General features: G+C 42.6%; 2 protein-coding genes and 1 long non-coding RNA gene across 5 annotated transcripts; 1 reads left to right on the top strand and 2 right to left on the bottom strand.

Annotated features, from left to right (window-relative positions):
- Nucleotides 1-2,499: 2,499 nt before the first annotated feature.
- On the bottom strand, nucleotides 2,500-3,095 carry LOC117770631. The gene is made up of 2 exons (XR_004615431.1): nucleotides 2,907-3,095; nucleotides 2,500-2,805 (listed from the first exon to the last, which is right to left on the bottom strand). It is a non-coding gene; the product is annotated as an uncharacterized LOC117770631 (long non-coding RNA).
- Nucleotides 3,096-6,047: 2,952 nt separating this feature from the next.
- On the top strand, nucleotides 6,048-10,288 carry sgo1 (shugoshin 1). 2 transcript variants are annotated; one of them, XM_034600266.1, is made up of 9 exons: nucleotides 6,048-6,541; nucleotides 6,805-7,013; nucleotides 7,120-7,172; nucleotides 7,270-7,334; nucleotides 7,637-8,479; nucleotides 8,575-8,706; nucleotides 9,121-9,291; nucleotides 9,607-9,709; nucleotides 9,791-10,288. In XM_034600266.1, exons 1-9 carry the CDS (start codon nucleotides 6,397-6,399, stop codon nucleotides 9,939-9,941), a joined length of 1,872 nt encoding a protein of 623 aa, XP_034456157.1. In that variant the 5' UTR covers nucleotides 6,048-6,396; the 3' UTR covers nucleotides 9,942-10,288. The 2 variants fall into 2 exon arrangements, with proteins under 2 accessions (XP_034456157.1, XP_034456155.1); XM_034600264.1 differs by having other exon boundaries at nucleotides 6,050-6,541; nucleotides 9,538-9,709.
- Nucleotides 10,289-10,970: 682 nt separating this feature from the next.
- Nucleotides 10,971-21,519, bottom strand: kat2b (K(lysine) acetyltransferase 2B). Of its 2 annotated transcripts, XM_034600257.1 has the most exons (19): nucleotides 20,864-21,519; nucleotides 18,588-18,714; nucleotides 18,352-18,497; nucleotides 18,161-18,247; nucleotides 17,896-18,077; nucleotides 17,623-17,814; nucleotides 17,333-17,436; nucleotides 17,107-17,226; nucleotides 16,697-16,830; nucleotides 16,058-16,266; nucleotides 15,837-15,963; nucleotides 15,633-15,743; nucleotides 14,953-15,096; nucleotides 14,724-14,838; nucleotides 14,597-14,627; nucleotides 14,089-14,121; nucleotides 13,905-13,968; nucleotides 13,713-13,797; nucleotides 10,971-12,517 (listed from the first exon to the last, which is right to left on the bottom strand). In XM_034600257.1, exons 1-19 carry the CDS (start codon nucleotides 21,062-21,064, stop codon nucleotides 12,324-12,326), a joined length of 2,406 nt encoding a protein of 801 aa, XP_034456148.1. In that variant the 5' UTR covers nucleotides 21,065-21,519; the 3' UTR covers nucleotides 10,971-12,323. The 2 variants fall into 2 exon arrangements, with proteins under 2 accessions (XP_034456148.1, XP_034456149.1); XM_034600258.1 differs by lacking the exon at nucleotides 14,089-14,121.
- Nucleotides 21,520-21,621: the final 102 nt, after the last annotated feature.

Here is a 21,621-nt window from a genome sequence, read left to right as displayed (position 1 = left end):
TATTGTACAATCCACAGTCACCCATTCACACACACACATTCATACAGCGCTACCTGTATGCTGCACTTCTTCTATCACACACTTCTGGGACAGCCGTCAGGGACAACTTGGTGTTCACTGTCTTGTCCAAGGACACTTTGGCATGTGGACTGGATGAGCTAGGGATCGAACCACTGACCTTCTGGTAGGTGACCCTAAACCACAGCTGCCCCCAGATGACATCACATCGGGTGAAGTGTATTCCAGGGCTAACGCCCATTCACAATCACAGCTATAGTTGATTTAGAGCCTCCAATTAACCTCTGGACGGTAGGAGGACACACGCTGAAACATGCATTTTAGTAGATAACTTTTTAAAACAACATTTCAGCATGATACTCATCAGTTTGTGGGATGGATATTTGTTTTAAAAGATTTATTAGATAAGGCCCAAGCCAGGAACACGTCTATCTGCGTACTTTCTGCTCCGTGTGTACGTGTTCACCCAAACATGTGCCGCGTCGAGACGCACTCAGGCATCACCTCCTCCCAAACCAATAACTCTCTGTGTTGAGCCTCTGACCTGAGCCTGTTTCTTTCTCCTTCTCTATTTAGCAGCAGGCAGAAACAATCATTCCTCGGTCTGTGTTCAGGTATTTGCCAACGTAATGAAAAGGACACATCCATAGTCTTTATTTGGCTTCAGTAGACATTGAAGTCTTTTTCCAACTATTTATTCCTGGGGAGTACAGATAACCCCTTTCACCCCCGCTGCATCCCATCCAACTTCATTTCTCTGAGAGGAAATCAAAGCAGGAATGTGGTGCCCTGCTTCATTGTCTGTCTTTTTGATCCGGTTTACTGCATCGTGCATCTCATTTTAAAGTTAATTTTAAAAGCCTTGAGGTTTAAAACAAATGTGCTGCAGCTGAAGTATACGGTCACTGATCTGAGGAGCTGTTTATGCTGTTGAAACACGTCAGGCAGGCGATCCGATTTTGTCTCAGGGTTGTTTCTCCTTCTGCATATTCCTTTTACAACTATAAACTATTTCAACTGAGACTGAATCCGATAATGCCGACGCTATCTAAATCATCTGACATTCTGAGTGATGGCCATTCTAACCTTTCTCCGAGGCCGAGCTCAGTTCGTCGGGTAAGAGGCTGTGTGATCGCAGCTTTTTCAACTTTCCGTGACTTCTCTTTTTTTCTTTTTCGTCTTCCATCAGCCGACTGACACCAAACTGGAATAATTAGATATTGTCTGCTTTTGCTACCCACAGCTGCTCCAAAGTAAATAATTCCACAGAATTATCATCCACTCAATCACTGCCTCCTGATCCTCCAGTTGTCACAGCAGTCATTATTATTGTTATTAATTGTGTGGTGCAGTGATCGTGAACATATGTGTGTGGGATGCTCTATTCTTGAAAAGGCTGTCGGAATTCATACCTCCTCTGGCCCCTTACCTCCCGGGCTCAGTCCCTCGCCAGCTTTCACTTTTCACCTTCACTATTTGTCATCTTTCTTTTGTTATCTCGCCATTACGTTCACTCTCTTCACTTTCTCTCTCTCTCTTTCTCCTCTGTCAGATTTGTGGCATGCATGAGCAGATGCACACATGAGCATATGTCAGCAGCACAAAAGCCTGACTCGGCATCCAGGGAATTTTTCATTCTCTGCTACCTGGAGGGAGTACAAAGGTGCAGAGCAGAGCGGTGCATGCCATGTGAGGGCAGCTGTGCTCGCTGCTCACAGAGAAAAAGACTATAATAAGATTTTGGCATGAGGATGCAGCATTTTGACGTCTGCGTTTTGCGCATGTCATAAAACAAAGATGGTCATGGGTATTTGCAGATGAGAAAATGACATAACAGAGATGTGGGATGGAAAATATTTTATGAAACTCGACAAAAAAAACCAAACATGAAATACACCTGCAAACTGAAAAGTAAAGTAAAAATATTAAGTTAAATAAGAATAAACACTGAAGGAAATCTTGTCGCTGAAATATATTAGGAAAATAAAAATCATACTTTATGAGATGGGAGAATGGGTTTTTCGGAGGATTGCATGAAAGAATAGCTCAACATTTTTGGAAAATACAATAATTAGCACTTTATTGTTTTTACACTTTTTTGTATGCCTAGTGTGAAAGGCTGTGAGTTTCCTTGTTTCCAGCCTTTATGCTAAGCTAAGTAGCTGCTGGCTCAACTACGTATTTACCTGACAGATATAGTAGTATAGTAGTGTCTTCTCATTAAAAGCAGTCCCTTTAAAAGCAAACTCAAATTTATTTGTGTGACATAAATATGGCAAATTTACTGGGGTTATGACTGAAACAATTCAAATGATTCATTTAGAAAAATATTACATCATTGTTACTCATTCAGAGCACAGCTTCTCACTGCCCAGGAAACAAAGTAGGGAGTTGTAAATTACATTTTATATTTCCTATTCTATTTCCATTTCTAAGTAGCAGCCGTTGCTGTCGTAGCGCCTAACAGAATTTGTTTTAGTTTCCTGAGTGGCGGTGTGGCGGTGTGGCATGGAGCAACACATCAGTAAACGGAGGGGATGTTGGCTGTGAAGTAAATGGCACAGCAGGGTGTTTAAGAGCAGGCTGTAGGGCATAATGACCAAGCTGCAACCCACAGAGAGCTTAATGTGTGTCTGTGGCTCGGTGCCGCTGTCGGCCAGGTTCAAAGAGATGTGCTGCTGGAGGAGAGCTCCTCCATTTAGCGATGCAGTCAGACACAAGCCAGCCTCACATCAGGGAAAGGCTGTCAGGTTAGAATCCCTCTGCAATATTGTCCAGCTGTCGTAGCTAATAACTACACAGGTCTAGGTCTGGACTAGTTATACTATTAATTATGGTCATTTTATTTATTAGTTGGTAATGTTCTGATGTCGGTTAGAGGGGGACACAAGTTAATCTCTGATTGACAACCATACCCAGCATTCAGGGGATTGTGTTGCAGCCCCGTCAGCTTTGTAAACCTTTGCAAACTACTCGCTAAACACTGCAAATGAAGAATGAAGTTTGGAATTATATGATTTTGGGAAGGGTATGATCACATCATAATTTGGGTTGCTGTGGCTCAGGAGCAGGTGTTCCACTAACCAGAAGGTTGGTGGTTTAATCCCCAGCTTGGGCAAACACTAAACCCCATATTGCCCCTCGCCGCTGTTCTATCAGCATGTGGCTGAAGTGTGATAGAAAAAGTGCTCAATTAGAAGCTCTATACGAATGTGTGTGAAGATTTAAATTTAAAGCACTTTGACTGGTCTATAAGACTAGAACGTGCTATATAAATACAGTTGAAATTATATTGTTTATTATATAAATATTTAATGTTTAATATATAATATTTTGATATATGTATATTTGAGTTTTATTGTTATTGATGATGATATCAGTTTCAATCATGTTGGAATGGTTAGTATAATTTCCTGGCCTCCTGCATCTTTCCTATATTTACAAGTATCATTATCCTATAAGTCTTGGACTGGGTGGTTGATGTTCTCCATGTGTAACTAAACTAAAGAAAACGTGGTGATGATGTAGGTGGCAACTCATCAATCCGAGATTCATAAAACAAGCTATAATCTGATTTCCCGAGCTGTTTCTGGCTTACGGTTTGCTTTTGTGGTTGATTACAGACCCTGTGTTATGATTTCATTATCATAAATCGTGAGTATGGCACCATATGCACATTTTTCCATATTAAAAAAAGGAGCGCTGTGTATTTTTAGCCCCGGCTGAGGCGAGTGCACAGATTAGAGCTAATACTTTTCATCTGGCAGGAAAGCAGATGATCTTTTTATTGGCCAGTCACAGTGTCTGGACAGGGATGGGTGAACCAGAGATCAGACTGGACAGGGATTTGTTTGTGAATCCCTGATATTAGTGCATCACATCATTAGATATTTGAGCCAGTAGCTCCTGTTATACTAAAAAAGGCAGTGTCTTCGCCCGTGTTGACGTCCGCAGTCAGTGGTTGTTGGTATCTTTATCGTGCCTTGATTTCTCTGACTGCCACAAAACCCACTCCGTTTAGAATTTCAGTCCCTTCTGTCCTTTTCCTGTACCTGTGATAATAAGTTTCCCTCCAGGTGTCTGACACAAGGAGAGTCAGGGGTGGCATGAAATGACTGTGTGATAGATTTGTCTATTAAAGCAAGCTGTGCTAAAACCTGTGGCTGTCTTCATGTCTTGCTCTCTATGTTTACCTCCCTCCTGACTCATTTTTTCTTTGCAATACATAAACGCCTTCATACAAAGCACACACTCACTATTTCCCTGCAGTAAGGGAGCAGCTGTAACACTTACTTGCCTTTCGCAGGAATATTGCAGCTTTTAGGTGAAATAGAGGTGATCTTATTATTAAAACAGTGAGTCATTACAGATTTGTATGGCTCACTTAGTAACAGAGCACTCACACCTACAACACTTACTCAGACCCCCAACTAATACCAAAAGGCCATGCCTGTTACTAAAAAGAGCTTATGACGTTAGCTGGATTTTCATATATAGTTTTTTTAATATATTTTCTTAGTAATAAAGCTTAACTGCTACATATCCTTATGCAACCTATACAGAAATAATCCCATTGTGAACATCTGGGAGAAAAGTAAGCTGAATCAACAACGAACCGCATGCTTTACTCAAGGGTCTTGGCCGAAAGTACAGGCCTGTTTTACAGCTGAGGCACCCGTACTGAAGTCATTTGTTTTCAGAGGGCGACACTGACAACACCCGAGCCTCACCAAAGCCCTTTCCACAGCCTCAATATGCCACTCACTTGGCTGTCGCAGACACTTTCTTGGATCCTCACTGACAAAAAACGGTGGAAGGATGTTATATTAGCTGCAGTACCATGCATGAAGGGTGCTAGTTTCTTCCCCAGTGGGCTGCCAAGTAAGACATGCCTGCTTGACTCTGACTTGAGAAAGAAAATGAGATCATGACCAGGTATTTTACTGTAATTCAATATTTATGGAACATTTACTGCATGAGCAAAACCTGAGAAAGGGCAGGAATGGGCACTCGTGGCATTGAAGCAGGATTTTAATGGGAGACAGTTGTGCTGGTGCACGAAGGTATATAGGCCCTAAGATCGTGTGTATATAGACCTGAAGATAGTGCATATAGGTAGTATGTATATAGGCACTAAGATAGTGTGTATATAGGTCCTAATAAAGTGTGCGTTTAGGCCCAAAATTAGTGTTAACATAGACCCTAATATAGTGTGTATATAGGTCCTACAATCGTATATATAGGCCCTAAGATATAGGACCTAAGATAACCTGTAAATAGGCCCTTAAGTAGTGTGTATATAGGCCCGAAGATAGGGAATATGTATTAGGTCCTCAGATAATGTTTATAAAGACCCCAAGATAATGTGTGTATTGGCCCCAATACAAAGTGTATATGGGCCTTAAAATAGTGGTTGTATATAGGCCCTAAGATAATGTGTAAATAGGTAAGATATAGATTTATAGACTATAGACTATATAGGGCCAACGATAGTGTGTATGAGATGCATCTTTCATTAACATGTTCTACATGCACAATATTACTTTTATTATTTCATGGACAATATCTTTACTTCCATTATTAACATGTACAGTATCATTAATACCATGACAAATATTACGTTCATTATCATGTGCAAGACTTAAAATGTTAAAAACATATTTTTCTACTCTTGTTTCAGTCTAGTTCCCTATATTTTTGGAACTTATCTTACTTATAATGTTATATATTTAGACACTGGTCCTAACTTGATATTTTCATACTTCAGTTATTTGTTATACTTTTTATATTATTATTTGTTATAACAATTTTGGGGAAAGATCTGGCACAAGAATTTCCTTCTACATTATTAAAGTTCTATCTTATCTTATCTTATCCAAGCTTTGTAGAACTGTACACTCCCTGATTCTGGGTTTTTAGAGGAGCAGCGAACATTAAATCACTTGCAGGTAAATGAAGTTTATTTCCCTCTGTGCATCAGCGCCATCTTGCGAACCGATATTTTCATTCTTAGGAAGTGACGTCGTCCGAAGTTTCATCCAATCAGCACTCGCGGCTCAGAATTCGAACGTTAGCTCGCTGAGAGTCTGCTGGTGATCGGAGAGGAAACGTATCATCTGCTGCCATTTTTAAATAAATAGCACAGTTTATTGTATTCACACATCGATACACACATGCTGGTAAGTCGCTTACATATAGAACGTCCTGCTGCAGCTGCCGGAGATAGACGGTCCGTGCGGTTTACGTCCACGAGCGTGCTAGCTTAGCTAACAGGTTAGCCGAGTCGTTTGTTTTGCTTAGGCTTCTGATCACAATGCTGCGCTGCTGATTAGCCGGACAACTCTCAAACACTTGAAACCCGAGCGGAGGCCGTGAGCCATGGTGAAGGAGCGGGCCCAGAAGAAGTCCTTCCAGCAGAGTCTGGAGGACATCAAGGAGAAGATGAAGGAGAAGAGGAACAAACGGCTGGCCAGTGCCTCGGCTCCCAGCAGAGGAAGACCCCGGATCATTCACAAAAGCAGCGGTGAGGATCAGCACGTTCCCCACAGTTAATGTAACTGAAATCAATATATATACATTCATTATAATGTACTTGTAAGATGTAGGTGACATGAAGATGCTTCAAACAACCATGAAAATACCACCAGTAGTGATGATCAGCACGTTTTCCTCAATTAATGTAACTTAAATCAAAATATGTATTCACTGTACTGTACTTTGTGTTGTGACGATGATGGTATCGTGCCTCAATCGAACACATGCTCATCTTATTGTGTTCACTCCTAGGGGCTATGTCCGCAAACACCATCCTGATCGGTGTCCAGGAGAACAACAAGACGCTGGCCGTAGCCCTGCAGTCTGAAAAGGAAAAAGTGAGACAAGCCAACGCAGTGATCCTGCAGCTGAAACGAGAGCAGCAGGCTCTGTTCCTTCACCTGCTGCTGCTCAAGAGGAAGCTCAAGGAGCGGGAAGCCCTGACGGCGAGCGCTTCAGAGGTACCTGTCGCCTCCTCTTGCCCACATCCAGTCCATGATTCACATTGGTGCCGATTCTGGGTTTCACTTAAAAATTGTATGAATGTATAATTTTCTATCTTTTTAGACAAAAGCTACAAACATCTCAGTTGAACCTCAGCACCACAGGAATTCAGCAAGGTAACTTTAAAATGCAAAGTTCATGGCAGGACATTTTTTATCACAACCTTTATCCTGAGTCCTATGACTGAAAATCGGTTACCTTTTTGATTTTCAGGAGAAAGCGGACCAGCGAGAACCTCGATGAGCCCGTTGTGTGCAAAGCTTCACCAATTAGTGCAGGTATACAAACACATGCGCTAATATTCCAGGTCAAAATCGGGGATTAGTCACAATAGTTGACTCATTATCAGCTGAGAAAAGAGTAGAAATACTCATTTTGTTCATTTCCATTTATTGTTTTGTTTTTTTAATCTAAATGTAAATTATTCTCAGGTTGATTAAATAGAATCTGTTCTTTGGATTTTCAGATAGTTACACAAAAGCTGTTGTTTACAATATACAGTATTTTAATATACTATTGCATTTGTCCTAATCCTGAAGTTGAGCTTGTGTAATTCATGATGTTGTCTTTTTCCTCACAGAGCCTCAGACCTCTGGACAACGTGGATGTGACAAGCAGCTTACTTTGCCAGCCTCAGTGGTTGTACGGCGTGGGCACACGGACAGAAGAAACAAAAGGAGGTCTGAGTGTGTGCAGGAACAGAGGTTGTTGAGTGGGGGCGACGCCACGGCAGGGTTAGAGACTTTAATAGCAAGTCCTATTCAGGCTGAGGATAAAAATCCAAATCAGCCGCAGCCAGCACCGGAACCAGAACTCGCAGATCTCATTGACACTGAAGAGTTTCAGCACTCTACCCCTGAACAAGTCCCGCCTAAAAAAAGCAACCAAAAGCAGTCCAACAGGAAACAAGCCCAGCAGCAGCCCCGCACCAAACAGGAGGCGCCTGCACGGAAAGCTGAGAGAGGCCGCAGACCAGAGCGCGCCCAGTTAAAGAAGCCATGGGACAAACCCAGAGCCCGCTCCAAGAGTCGGGACCGTTCGGCCACACGTTCCAAAGCAGCACCTCCATCCCAGGGCAATAAGCTCAACACGTCACTGGGATTTAATGACACGTTTGACTTTGACTGTGAAGAGACGGTACACGTGGCGCCGTTCAGGGCGAAGGCCGAGGGCAGTCAGCCGGCCACACCGATCAGCGAAGAGGCTCCGCAGAGAGAACAGGCCCAAACTGGTGCATCACCGGTCGCCTCCAGACTGGATGAGTCAAGCTCGTCATCACCATCATCTGAATCAGAGGACAGCCTTTATGTTCCTCAAAAAACCAGGAGGAGACAGACTTCACTGGGCAAGACCAAAGCGATCACCACTCGTAGAGGCCGGCCCAGACAAAAAGAAAACATCCCCCCAAACAAGGAGATCTCTGGTGAGAACTTAGGCATTAATTTCTGTTAAAAGCTTTGAAAGAGACGTTTAATGGTTATAATTAAACAATTTCTATCATTGCTTTGTGTTTTACAGTCTTTAGAGATGAGGAGTCAAGTCCCAAGACTGCAGAGCCTGAAGAGGAAGAAGCTCATCTCCCTCACTGCCCTGATTCCAGCTTCTCTAACAGCCCGAACCCTGAGGGGATGGAACAGGAAACTCACCAAGGTGAGTACATGTTCTGAGACATGTTCACTTTATGTCTGTTACAATAGCTTCATAGTGTCTGAGATCTTATGCCACAGGGAGACTGACAAAACAATCTGCTCATCCTGCCTGTGTGGCAATAATATTATTATATTATTAGCTATTTACCCTCAGTAAAGGACTTGCTGCTCAGCTGGGATGCAGTGGCAATTTAGTGACGACTCCTTGTTGGAATCTTGCTGCAGCATAGACAAGTCTGACTTCAATGTTTTTCAACGTGTTATTGTCAGAGAAACATGGCTGTTTTATTTATAAATGTGACATAATAACAAAAATGTCAGGGTTAAGAAAATAGAGTCCTTTAGGGGCTTGAATGTTGGTTTTTTTGCAAGTGGTCATTTGCTTTAAAGGTGAATGTGTGTGTTTTTTTGCCAGAGCCTCACAGGGAGATTGTGGAGGAGGATTGTTTGCTGGCTGTCAGCCCTCTGGTTGAAGCTGAGATGATGAGAATAGACAACGTCCTGCACAACTTCAGAGATCCCACCAGCGACACTGCTCCTCTCTTACCTCATCTAACACCTCAGCGGATCAAGACGTGCAAGAGACGTAAGCTTATTCACCAATGACTGTGTATAAACATGGAACATCCATCTTTACATACAGTCATTGCTCATTTCCCAAACCTGCTTGTTTAAGTGAAATCTGCTTGGGAGTTTTGGTGAGACTCACTGTGTTATCTCTTCTCTGCATTGTCTCTATTGCACTCTGTTCACTGGTGTACGCACAAAAAAACACACAACCTCTGTTTCCTTTTCTCTTTCTTGTGTCACATCTTCCTTCACATTTCCACAGGTGGGCTTGGTGTAAGGACAGCAGGGCGGGGCTTGAGTCTGTGTGATGTGACCAATATGTCCCCTGCAGCCTACCGCAAGTACCCGTCTGATGGCAGATGCTCCACTCCTGTCCCCGCTCGCAAGCGGCGCTGCACCATGGTGGTGGACTACAAGGAGCCCTCGCTGAACGGGTAAGATGGCATTTTAAAGCTACTCTTGCAGTGAAATGTTTTATGCTGTACGAATTCTCAATTATATTCTCATCCTAACAGGAAACTTCGGCGGGGAGACAAGTTCACAGACTTGCAGTTCCTCCGTTCTCCTATATTCAAGGGGAAGACTGACAGCAGGAAACCGAGGAACTCTGTGAGCAGCAAGCAGCCGTTTGAGAAATACAATGAGTCGTTTGTTGGCTGCCGCTGAAAGCAGCGACCTCGTTTCCAAGTGTTCGCTGTCAGTTTTTAAGTGCTGTCATAGAGTTTGGTTTTCATTTGCAAGGTCCTTTTTGTTTTTGTGATTTGTGTGAGATATATATATATCTCGCATATAATTTGACTGTGAACAGTTTAAGATTGTTTTCCCTTAACTTTTCATTGTTTCATACTTTTAGCTTAATTTTCTTGTCTTTTCTTTGAGTCTTTCCTCTCTCCTACTTCTTCATTTTCCGAAGACCAGGTTTTGAAAATTTTAATGCCATCTTGCCTAAACCAGAATGAGCTGAACTGAATATGAGCTCGTATTATTGTCTTTTAATAAATTGAATGTACCCCTCGTCTATACATCTTGTCCTTTAAGACTTGTGGGGAGGCTGGAGCCAATCCCAGCCGACACTGGGCGAGAGGCGGGGTACATCCACTACTCTATAATACAACAATAACTAATAATTTGCTCATTTACATAATACAAGATTATATTAACAGCTCTGCTCAAATGAGAAGTTTAGAAAACTGAATTCCAATCTAAACTTGTTTAGGTTGAACTCAAAATTGACTTTAATTGTTTGTTAAATCTTGGCCATTGCAAAAAAAGATACAAAAATGTACCTTGATTATACTTATTCTGTTGGTAAAACTGTTTCCCTTTATTGCAGCTGAAAAGTTTCTAAGTAGTTAAAGAAAGCTGGGTCTGATTTAGCAAAGAAATCCAGACTCATTGTGACCTTTGTCCACTGAAATCTAATCACTTAATCTGAGTCTAAGTGAAGATTTGTGCCAAATTTTAAATGAATCTCAGAGGCATTCTTAAGATAACGCATTTAAGAGGGTTACATTGACCTTTGACCTCCAAATTCCAACCAGGTCATACTCGTGGCCAAGTGAACATTTATACCAAATCTGACTAAATTCCCTCAAGGTGATCTTGAGATATCTTTATCACCAGATTGCGACATGGTGTTGCCGGCGCGGAGGCATAGAAATGATGTGATTGAGTTGAATCACCACAGACGCTGAATTAGCCTCACCTCTTTTATTCAGTCTATAAAATAGGCTAATACTATGTCATTAAAACCAGTTGTACAAAGAGCATGAAGTATTTTTTTATCCAGACATAATACAAAACGTATTTTCCTAAAGTTTGAAAAGTACAAACACCTTTTTACAAAACAGCAAAACTACATAGTATTGCACAATCTTCTCATTTATCTCCAAAGTATAAAGTTATCAATCTCCATCTGCAGGGCAAAAATAAAGAGAGAATAAATTAACCTTGTCTAAAGCATTTCCTTTTTAAATTACAGCACATAAATAAGAATAAACTCTAGATAATTAAATTAGTCCTTAGTCAGCGGTAATTTATATGTCAAACAAATTTTTTGAAGAGAAGAGGATTATTTTTATGTTTACTAATACTTGGAAAAATAAAAGTGCATTTCGATAGTCACACTGCCCTAGGTGGCTTATACAAAAAAGATTATTTAGTTTTAGTTCTCGAAACAGAAAATATATGTTATATACACATTTAAAATATACAATGGGAATAAGTGCTTTAAAATAATTAAAATCTGTACAAATTTAAAGTATGTATTCCTCTTTTGGCAGGATGAACTCATCACAGTCAAACTTTGACCTCATTAATGGCGCGCACGATTACACAGACTCTGATCTCAAAATCTGATCTCCCAGTCGCAGCCCTCGAAGGTAACACTTGTGTAATGATGTAACACACAGTAGATGTGACATATCTACCTGAGTCCACTGAGAGGAGGAGGAGGAGGAGGCAGGCATTCAGAAAGGCAGGGGGATGAAAGAAAAGAAAGGAGACGGAGAGAGACAAGGTAAGAAAGGTGAGCGGGGACTCTCCAATCAGCCGTCAGTCTGTGTTGCCTCTCAAAGTCTTCACACACATACAACAGAAGCTCCCTGCTCCGTTCAATATGTATTACTCTCACGCCTTCCTCTCTCCTTTCTCCACACGGGACCCTGGGATATGTGATGAAATGTGAAGACACACGTTTTCTTGTTATGTTTCATGGCAGCGACAGTCTCACAGGTCGTCAGTGAGGCCGTCCCTCGCGGCCTATCTTTCAGTGTAAATATCAGTCTAAGCTACCGATTCAGGATCTTTGCCTGCATGCATCGAACATTAAAGGGTGCTGATCTGAGACCAGTGTGCACCTTTTACATCAAAATATGTCTCTGAAACCCGACAGCTCCAGAGTCAGTAGTCCCGCTCCTGGCTTGTCTTCACACCCGGCTGTCATCTGCATCACTTATAACCTGGACCACAGAGGCCTTGTCTCATTTTTTGTGGAGGTGAAGAGAAACTTCTCCTCCTCCTCCTCCTCCTCCTCCTTCCTCCTCTGTTCTACTTCTCGATGAGGCCTGCCTCTTTAATCTTGGTGTAGAAGAACTTCTCCAGTAGGTTGGCGCACTTGTAGTACTCGCTCTCCGGAGGGTTGTACTCTCGACAGTTGGTGAAGATGCGCTGCATGTCGGCCATGAACAGCTTGCGCGTCGTGTAGTACCTGCTCTTCAGGCGCTCGCTCATTGTCTTCAGATCTGTGAGCAGAACGTGAAGTTGAATGTGAAATGTGATTTCTTTTCTGATCATACTCTCTCAGTAATTAGTTAAATGAATACAGAGCTCTTCTCTTTTTTCACCAAGGACACTTCAGTCTTGGTGCCACTAGAACAGGATTTAACAGTGAGAACCACCGAAATGTGCTAAATGTGATATTGAGTCATGTTTCAATCCCAAAAGCTACTGTTTCATTGAAGTAGAGTTATTCTCTCTAATCACTACCTCCTCTAGGGATGTTCTGTTTGTTTGTTGGTTTGTATAATTGTTTGCAAACAGGATTATAACTACAGGACAGATTATCTCGAAATTTGATGGAACGATGTGCTATGGGTCAGGGAAGGAGAAGGATTTTTTTTCCATTTTCTTTAACATTGCGAGATTGGATGATTTTTTACATTTTCACCAATTTCACCGGGAATAATCCAGTATATTTAGAGGACTGAGGGAGCCTGTTGGGGAAATGACTGAAAAAGCCACAGCGTCTCCCACACACACACTTTGGGTGAGTAACTTTGAAAGAAGCTAAATGATACCACCATGCTAAGCATTAGCATTGGTTATTATTAAACTGCTGCTAATGTACGGATCAATTCTTGCTTTACACATCTCCCAGGGGATGATGTGACCCATCGAGAAGGGTGTTGTTCAATGTTTAGGGGAATGATATTTATGAGTGTGTGTAATTTGGTCCAAATGAAAGTCCAGATCTAGTGAATTTAAATGTGATTTCATAAGGGGACTGTTATGAAACTGTGGATTTTATTATTCATTAGTTAATTATTAAGTAGAGCCTAACTAACATATTAGTCTGATAAAATTGGCCAAAATAAGTTTTTCATAGACGGATCACATTTCAGCGTTTATTGCAGACATGAAAACCTTTATTTTTCAGAATAAACAAAGCAGAATAAAGGTGCATTTATCTTTAAAAATGTATGTAAAAAAACTATTTGGTTTTATTTTTATAAAGTGTGGTTAACCTGTAAAATATCAAGGGTAAACTATATTTCTTTGTGATAGGAATCATTGTCAGATTTGATTAAAATATATTAGTTATCAGTTGCTATGTCGCGGTCAGAATTTGGTTACTCTCTAATATCGGTATGAGGTCAGGCTCTATTATTAACCACAATTTTTGGCTCCGCTTTACTTTGATGTCATGTGATTACATACCCATGGGGAAGCGAATCACTTGATAGTACCCAGGGGCCTCTGTTTTCTTCACAGGTTCCATGAACGGCCAGGCGTTCGGGTGACTCTATGACATGACATGAAGACGAGTGATTGTTATGGACAAAAGAGGTGTGTGTGTGTGTGTGTGTATATATGTTGTCGGTGCTGTGCGTGTGTGCGTTTGTTCCTCACCTTCACATGTTGAAGGATGGTCTTCAGAGTGCTGTACAGTTGATCAGGGTCCTTCAGTTCCTTACTGGAGAACAATAAATAAAGAATGCAAAAACATTATATCAACATAGTAATAATGACAAATAGTGGTATTATATGTATAATAAATATATAAGTATAATAAGGAAAACAGTGTTGAAAATACCATGATACAATACTTGGAAGAAGTGATGTTTGCCTATAGTGGGATTAATATACAATTATCATATTGTATTGTATCCATTTTTAGCTTATCGTATCACATTGCATCGTATTGCATCGTATCGCATTGAATCATATTACATTATATTTTAGCTTATCGCACCATATCACATTGTATCGTATCATACTTTATCTTATCATATATCATATCACATCATATTGTATCGTATCATATTGTATTTTATCTTATTGTAGTGTAGTTTATTTTATGGTATCATAAGGTATCTTATATCGTATTGTATTCTATGGAAGTGTCTGTAACACCGATCATTGCTGTTTATATCCTTGCTGACCTAAGAGATTTAATAATACGCCTGCAAACTGATCTTCGGTCCTTAATTTAGAAATATTGCTTCATGCCAACGTGGGGAAAACATCAGCCAAGTCATTTGGTGAAGCAATGCAGAGGCACAGTGCTCGGTTGAAATCTCTCACAGAAGAGTCACACTTACCCTTTGCCCACAGGTTTCCAGCCGGTTTCACCTGTTTATAAAATGACACCAAAATTAGCACCATCTAAAATACTCAAAATAATATAAATGCCATATACTGTGAATACGGTTAGTACGAGTAACGTACGTATGCCCGGAATGCTTTCTATAGGAATCTGCCGAACTCCTTCCTTAAAACAGGAAAGTCCGGGATAGACTTTTCTGATCTGAGCCTGTTTCCTCTCTATCAGTTTCTTAATGATCTGACAGAAAGAGACACACGAGGGTGGAATCAAAGATAGTGAGTGTAGGAACAGAGAGAAGGAAGGATTTAAAAGTTTCTGAGTTTTCATTTAAAATTCCAAACGCCCACACACCTCCTTCTGCTTCTTGATGATAACGGAGAACTCCGTGTAGGGGATGCTGGGGTTGAGTTCACAGCCCATGAGTGTGGCTCCCTCGTAGTCCTTGATGTAGCCCACATACTTGGCCTTGGGAACTTTGATGTCCTTTGAGAAACCCTGAGATGGAGGAGGAGACATGTTTATACAGGGCCACGCAGCCTCTGCAAAAATGTTCCTATTTAAAAAAACACACACGTGTTGTGGAACTCAACAGTGCATGGACGGATTTTCACTTTACGTGGCGTAAATATTACTTGGGGGGGGGATCTCCAGATCATTAACTTTTGTAGCAAATGTCAAGGGGATAAAAAAATCTAAATTTTGTTCCCCAAGATATCCCCATAAAAATAGGATTAGAGGGACAATCTAAAGCTTATATTGATAAAAAAAAAAGACTGCATCATATGATTATATATTATAATTCATCATAATATCTTATAAATGACATCATGATGACTTCATTATGAAACGCTTGTTTTTCATCATTACGTACATAGTAGTTTATTTCTCCACTTGTGTCATTAAAATGATTTTGTTTTACAGAGGGAAGACGTATGTGAGAGACTGGGGAGGACGACAATAACATCCTGTGACCCAAGCAGCTGTAATGTAATAAGCATGTGCTGAGCAAATGAATGAACTCCGCATGTCACCTGTTTCTTGAAGTAGCCGATGGCGTACTCATCAGCATAAGTGAGGAAGTTGAGGATTTCATGCTTGATGTGATACTCCTTCAGGTGGTTCATCAGATGGGTTCCATAACCCTGCAGCCACACAACCACAGGCAGAGGTTAAAAACGGATCAACTAGAGAGACTGAAGTTTCGATTGGGGCTGAGAAGCCGGAGCCGCTCTCACCTTGACCTGTTCGTTGGAGGTGACGGCACAGAAGACGATCTCTGTGAAGCCCTGCGATGGAAACATGCGGAAGCAGATCCCTCCGATCACGCGTCCGTCCTTGATCAGCGACAGCGTCTTGTGCTTCCTGTCAATGACAAGATGCATTTCAGTCACCTCTTCAACATCCCCCCCCCCCCTAACTGTGATAAGTGATGATGACTAACTACGGTTCCACCCACGGATCGAACACCAGCCGCGTGATGTACTCCTTGGGCATGCGGGGGAGCTGGTGGGAGAACACGTTCTGGAGGCCCACGAGCCACATCAGGATCCGCTTATTGGGCTTCTGGTTTAAGGAGTTGCCGATGACGTGGAACTCGATCACCCCCCTGCGCTCCTCCAAACGGGCAGCTTCGTCACGTGCAGAGTGGGCTGACAGCAGACTGGTCTGCACAGGAAGGAGAATCATGAAAACATACATCATGATTATAACCTTTACTCCCAGCATCAGCATCCTCGTGAAGAAAATAGGTTTAGAAAGGGTTGAGCTGCATTATTTTCTGTGTCTTCTTCTTCTAAAATTCTAAATTCGTATACGGTCACATACCCACAGATCAGATTGCCATATGGATTACTCTAGTAAATATGTCGTAGAAAATCTGTTCACTAAATGTCTCAATCTTTTTTCCTTTAATAAAACATTTTTGCTAATTAAATCAATATTTTCTCTGTATGCTAAACTTATGGAAAAACATATGGAAGACAAATATCATAAAGGCATACAAATACATTTTCAGTCAACTCTTTAGTTTCACCATCATGATATTAATCATCCAACTATCTGTTTCTATCATTTCCTTGAAGTTTTGTGCCTTTACCTCGGGAATGGCAGCAGGGTCGGTGATGGTTGCCATCACCTCATTGATGAGCTCCAAGGGGATGTCACCCACCGCCCGCGGCCTCTTGTTTTCCTCATGGGGAAGGGGCTCGGTGGGTTTACGCTTCTCTCCCACTATGACAGCACAGGGGCAAAGAGGGAGGGACTTGTCATCATCAGTGCATTAAAACCCAAACTAGACGTCAACCAGCATTCGAGTTCAGCTTATTGTGGATTCATCTCCATCTGTTATGCGTGGTAGTAAAACCGATGTACAGTCAGTGTGTTTGGTGCCACTTTATGACCAATTTTCAGTTTCATTGAGGCAAAGAAATCTTGTTTTAAATCAGTCAGATGAAGATGATGAATATTTTCTAGATATGAAGCCATGTAGAGGTTTGACTGTAACACCTGGGATTGACTCCAACACAGTTTTCCTGGCTGGACTGACACTGCCACAGGTGGTTGGGTCCACCGACACAGGACTGGTGCTGTAGTACAACGGCCTGGCCACAGGGGGCGCGCTGATGACTGCAAAGGAATACAGAGGATGATAAAAGCAAAAGTTAAAAAATCAGAAGTCGGCTTCAATGATGCTTCTGCACGTTTGTGTTTGGCCTGCGAGGGTGTGTGTTACCTGTGTGAATAGGAATCTGCCCCCCCGACGCTCCTGCCAAGAAGTCTTGGCTCCAGATGGGAGAGCTGTGGCTGTACACCTCCTCCTCCAGCATAGACAAGAACCTGAGCCAAAGAAAACACAGCAAAAACAGCTCAGTTAAAAAAGGTAGTCGAGTGCACATATGTGATTAGTGGTTGTTCTGGATTGTTAATTACGTGTTAGTTTGAACATAAAGCCAATTTAAATGTGCTGTACATTTCCCGGTGATAAATCTCGGGAGTTGCTGTATGTTTTCTCTATTTCCTTACTTAGGAAAGTGTGTGAGAATGAGTGTGCGTTTCTCGGGTGGCAGCTTGTCCTTTTCCTGTCGGGCCTGCTCTAGCAGTTGTTTCCTCATCACTGTGAACACCGAGCGCAGCAGCGTCCGCCCGAAGATCTGCGTGGTCTCGTACCGGGGCAGGCTGTCGCAGAACTGAGGCACGTTGCAGTAGCAGAGCCATCTGACAGGAGAAGCTCAGTTTAAACGTGACTGTGTAATCAGGTGTAATGCACGTTGACGGGATGTGTGCCCACGCTGCTACCTGGTGTAGTTGGCTTTGTATCCAGCGGCGTCGTCGGTAGGCACCCTCTGGCGTCTCTGCGAGGGCGTCTCCAGCTGCCAGTAGTTGATTTGGTTGAGGAACATCTTAGCAAGCTCCATGATTGTTTGACGTTCCTTAGACGGCAGGTGGCTGAACTTGTACTGGACAAAATTGTTCACCCCCTATTTGTATGGGAAAGAGAATAAGCATGAGGAAACAATAGAATCCGAATATTGATGCGCAATAGGTCAATATGTGTATTTACCTGCTCAATGCTGGGTTTTTCAAACGGAGGACTCTCCTGTGCTTCTAACGTCGGTTTACCCATTTGTAGAATGGATTTCCTCAGCAGCTGAAAGATCAACAGAAAAGACATATGTGTGATTACTTGTACACAACGAGGGTCGGGAAACTCCTGTGTTTGTGTATGTTTTAATACTCAAAGCAGAGGCTTACTTTGAAGAGTGAAAAGTAGACCTGCTTAGTGTCAGCATCCTCCTCTTTGTGAACACACGTGTAGAGATACTCCACGTCCAGGACGATTCCGAGAAGCCTGTTCATTTCCTCCTCCGACACGTTTTCTAGATGGGTCACGTGATCACCTGGGAGAAACGCAAAAAACAAGAATTAATAATAAAATCGATAATAAGTCGAATGTCTAATATCATTTAGCTTCTTTCCAGGTCACTCACCCAAAGTGTGAGAGCAGCTGCGACAGGGCTCCTGCAGGTTGACTGTGTTGGACTGCTGGTCAGTTCGGGGGGGAGTGGGAGGGGGGTTCTGGCTTTTCCAGCCATTACACTTACAGGCTCCTTCAGCCTAAGAAGCACAGTTTACATTAGTACAAGCATAAATCCAACTTATCTTAAACTAGAGTAGCACTCAGAGGACCTCCTGCCTGTGCCAAGGCCCAACAGTCTCCTTTAAATTTAATCAAGCTGCATCAAATTGCACACGCTCAAATGATATCAGCGACTAAATATGTTAAGTTTAATTCATCAAGATCCATGAAATATTTCCTGGGAAATTGGTGAATATTTAAAACAATTCTCTCCGCGCCCTGATCTGGATCCACACCAGAATTTAATGGGTGCTTTCCTGACGCATAATAATAACTTAATAATAATAATTATAGAGCACTTTTTAGTACAAAGTACAAAGTGCTACACAAGAGAAAATAAGTAAATAAAATACAGAACAAGTACATGAATAATAATGGTAATAATTATAGAGATAAAAGAGCAATATTAGCCTGGTTACCCCAAGTAAATTCAGGAATATGCCCTCCGATAAAAGTATGTTTTAAGCCGAGACTGACAAGATGGCACCATCTCAGACAGCATTATATCCTCAGGCGATTCATTCCAGAGCCTTGAGGCCCTGATGGCAAACGCTCTGTCCCCCTGGTTTACAGCCAAGATTCTGAAGGGAAACTTGACCCTGGGCAGAAGTAAATAGGGAATTAAAAGATCAGCGATAAAGCCTGGGGCCAGGCCATGAAGATCCTTAAAAGTAATCAATAAAATGCTTAAATCAATCCTGAAACAAACTGGGAGCCAATGTAAAAAATTATAAAACAGGTGGGATGTGATCAAATCTCTAACTTAGGTAATAGCATAAATGCTGAATTTTGTGCAGACTGCAGTCGTTTCAGGGTTTTCTAATTAAAACCAGGGAAAAGGCTGTGGCAGTAATCAAGGTGTGAGGGAATATCATGTACGATCGTTTCTGCATCTCTGCATCCTTATGCCAAGTTTCCTGGTAATCCGTCCAGACTAAACAAACCGAAAAACAGAACTTCCTTTGTTGACTGTGCAACATTAGATTGATAGTCAGATCTGGCAGTGAGTGATCTTACAAGTGGAACGAGCATCGATATGTTGTGTTTGTAAAGTTGTTTTAGGTAATGATCCTTCATGACTCACAGGTTGTCGCCCACTTGCATAGTTTACCTGCTTTGTACTCACAATATATTAAAGGTTAGATGGTCTGTAGTCATGTAGCACTTTTATAGTCTTGACGACCACTCAAAGCACTTCACCGTACAGCTTATTGCCACTCATACAGTGCATCTATGGGCAGCACTTTTTCTATGAGAGGCAATTTGGGGTTAGGCTTCTTGCCCAAGGGCACTTTGGCATTCGGATGGATGGATGAAGACCGAGATCGAACCGCCGACCGCTCTGCCCCCTCAGCCACAGCCTCTTGACACTCATGTTTTTTATTGTAAATGTGCCACAGCAGCATACAAGCTTTTTTACACCTTGTCAAGGCCTCTCAGGTTAATGGAGGTTTGTTGTGACTGCTCGGGCTCAGTAGGTGGGGCGAGCAGGCCTGTCACCGTCAGCTGGACGCGCCGCACTGCGCATGCGTCGTGAAACAACAACAAACTCCGCCTCCCTCTCGGCCACCCCCCCTCCAGCAGCTGTCACCCTGTCAAAACAAAGACCCAGTCCCTCTCTCTCTCCCTGCGGATCATATACTCTGCATGAACCCCCCCACCCTCAAAATAAAAATCCCCTCCGCTCAGCACCGCGCGCTCACCGGCGGCGCGGCGCTGAAATGTCCCCGTGGGGGAAGCCTTTACGCACGGATGCAGCCCCTGCGCGCACAGCACCGCACAGCTACTCCCAAGAACCAGCGCCAAGCCAATGTTTACGTTCACAACCCCCCACCTTGACAGAAACATAGTGCGGTCGTAAAAGCAGCGGACAGTTTGCAGCTGGAGGCCCCAGCTCTGAACCCCTGTGCCCGCGATGACGCTTTAGGTCACTTGATTTTTAATAGCGCCTTCTCGGTAATTGCTTCGTGCATGCAAAATGAAAAAAAAAAAAAAATGAAGTGCGGCAATGGCTTCCTTTGCTGCGCTTGCATTTTGTAAACTATTGCAACCTTGCACAGGGCAGACGCTTTGTAAAGAGCGAGCCCTCACACCGCTGCTAGGGAAGAGTCTGCAGGTAGATCGTACTTTGCAGGAGGAATACACGCCGAGTTTTTCCAGTTTCTTCGGCCGAGGTGAGGAGCGGAGTTGCGCCTTCTTCACGGCGATACGTGCGGATCCTCCAGCGGCGCCGGAGCCCTCCGTCCCCCCGGCTCCAGGAGCGGCCGGAACCAAGCCCGCGGCCCCGATGGCCGGCGAACCCTGCTGGATCCCGGCGCTGTCGGCCATAGTTCGCAACGAACCCCGACGGGAGCCGCGGCCCGGGGAAAATATTCGCTCTGCCGTCCGCTCTTATTCCACCAGCGGAGGATCAGACATGGCGCTCATCCTTATTTTCAATTTCTCACTGTAGGCCCATTTTCCTCCGCTAGGGGACTGAGATGGGACATACGGACCGATTCCACCAGAATTCAGAGAGGAAAGGTCACGAAATGCGAGAAAAATCTCAAGGTCAAACCAGATGGAAAAACATGTGGCTTGGTTTCCCGAGCTGCTGGATCACGGTCACTTCATGCCACAGCGAGCAAATCCTAGAATTAACAACAATAACCATGTTTAATAGACTATGATAATATTATGTTTTTGCTTTATAACAAAAATGTGTTTGAGAGATAACAAAAAGTGGAATCCCCCTAAAGGAAAACACGCGTAATTTCTCATCACATTTAGACAAATATTAGCATCAGGATTTATGAGCCATGTGGATAATTAAACAGGGTAAATGTCAGACATAATAAAAATATCAATCAGTGTTTATCAGTGTCAATTTGACAGGTAGAGGACAG

This window comes from Hippoglossus hippoglossus, chromosome 11, assembly GCF_009819705.1.
Source record: "Hippoglossus hippoglossus isolate fHipHip1 chromosome 11, fHipHip1.pri, whole genome shotgun sequence".
Lineage (NCBI taxonomy): Eukaryota > Metazoa > Chordata > Actinopteri > Pleuronectiformes > Pleuronectidae > Hippoglossus > Hippoglossus hippoglossus.
This window is presented reverse-complemented; position numbering and strand designations above follow the sequence as displayed.

Bases quoted from the DNA above. Each gene is read 5' to 3' on its own strand.
- kat2b (XM_034600257.1), bottom strand. From the start codon at position 21,064: ATGGCCGACAGCGCCGGGATCCAGCAGGGTTCGCCGGCCATCGGGGCC. The intron at 15,097-15,632 runs GTGACATGCGGA...CCTCCATCTCAG, and splicing joins TCGGCTACTTCAAGAAACAG to GGTTTCTCAAAGGACATCAA. The intron at 14,122-14,596 runs GTAAGTGTGACT...ATCCCACTATAG, and splicing joins TGGAAACCTGTGGGCAAAGG to GCAAACATCACTTCTTCCAA.
- sgo1 (XM_034600264.1), top strand. From the start codon at position 6,397: ATGGTGAAGGAGCGGGCCCAGAAGAAGTCCTTCCAGCAGAGTCTGGAG. The intron at 7,014-7,119 runs GTACCTGTCGCC...CTATCTTTTTAG, and splicing joins TGACGGCGAGCGCTTCAGAG to ACAAAAGCTACAAACATCTC. The intron at 9,292-9,537 runs GTAAGCTTATTC...ACATTTCCACAG, and splicing joins GATCAAGACGTGCAAGAGAC to GTGGGCTTGGTGTAAGGACA.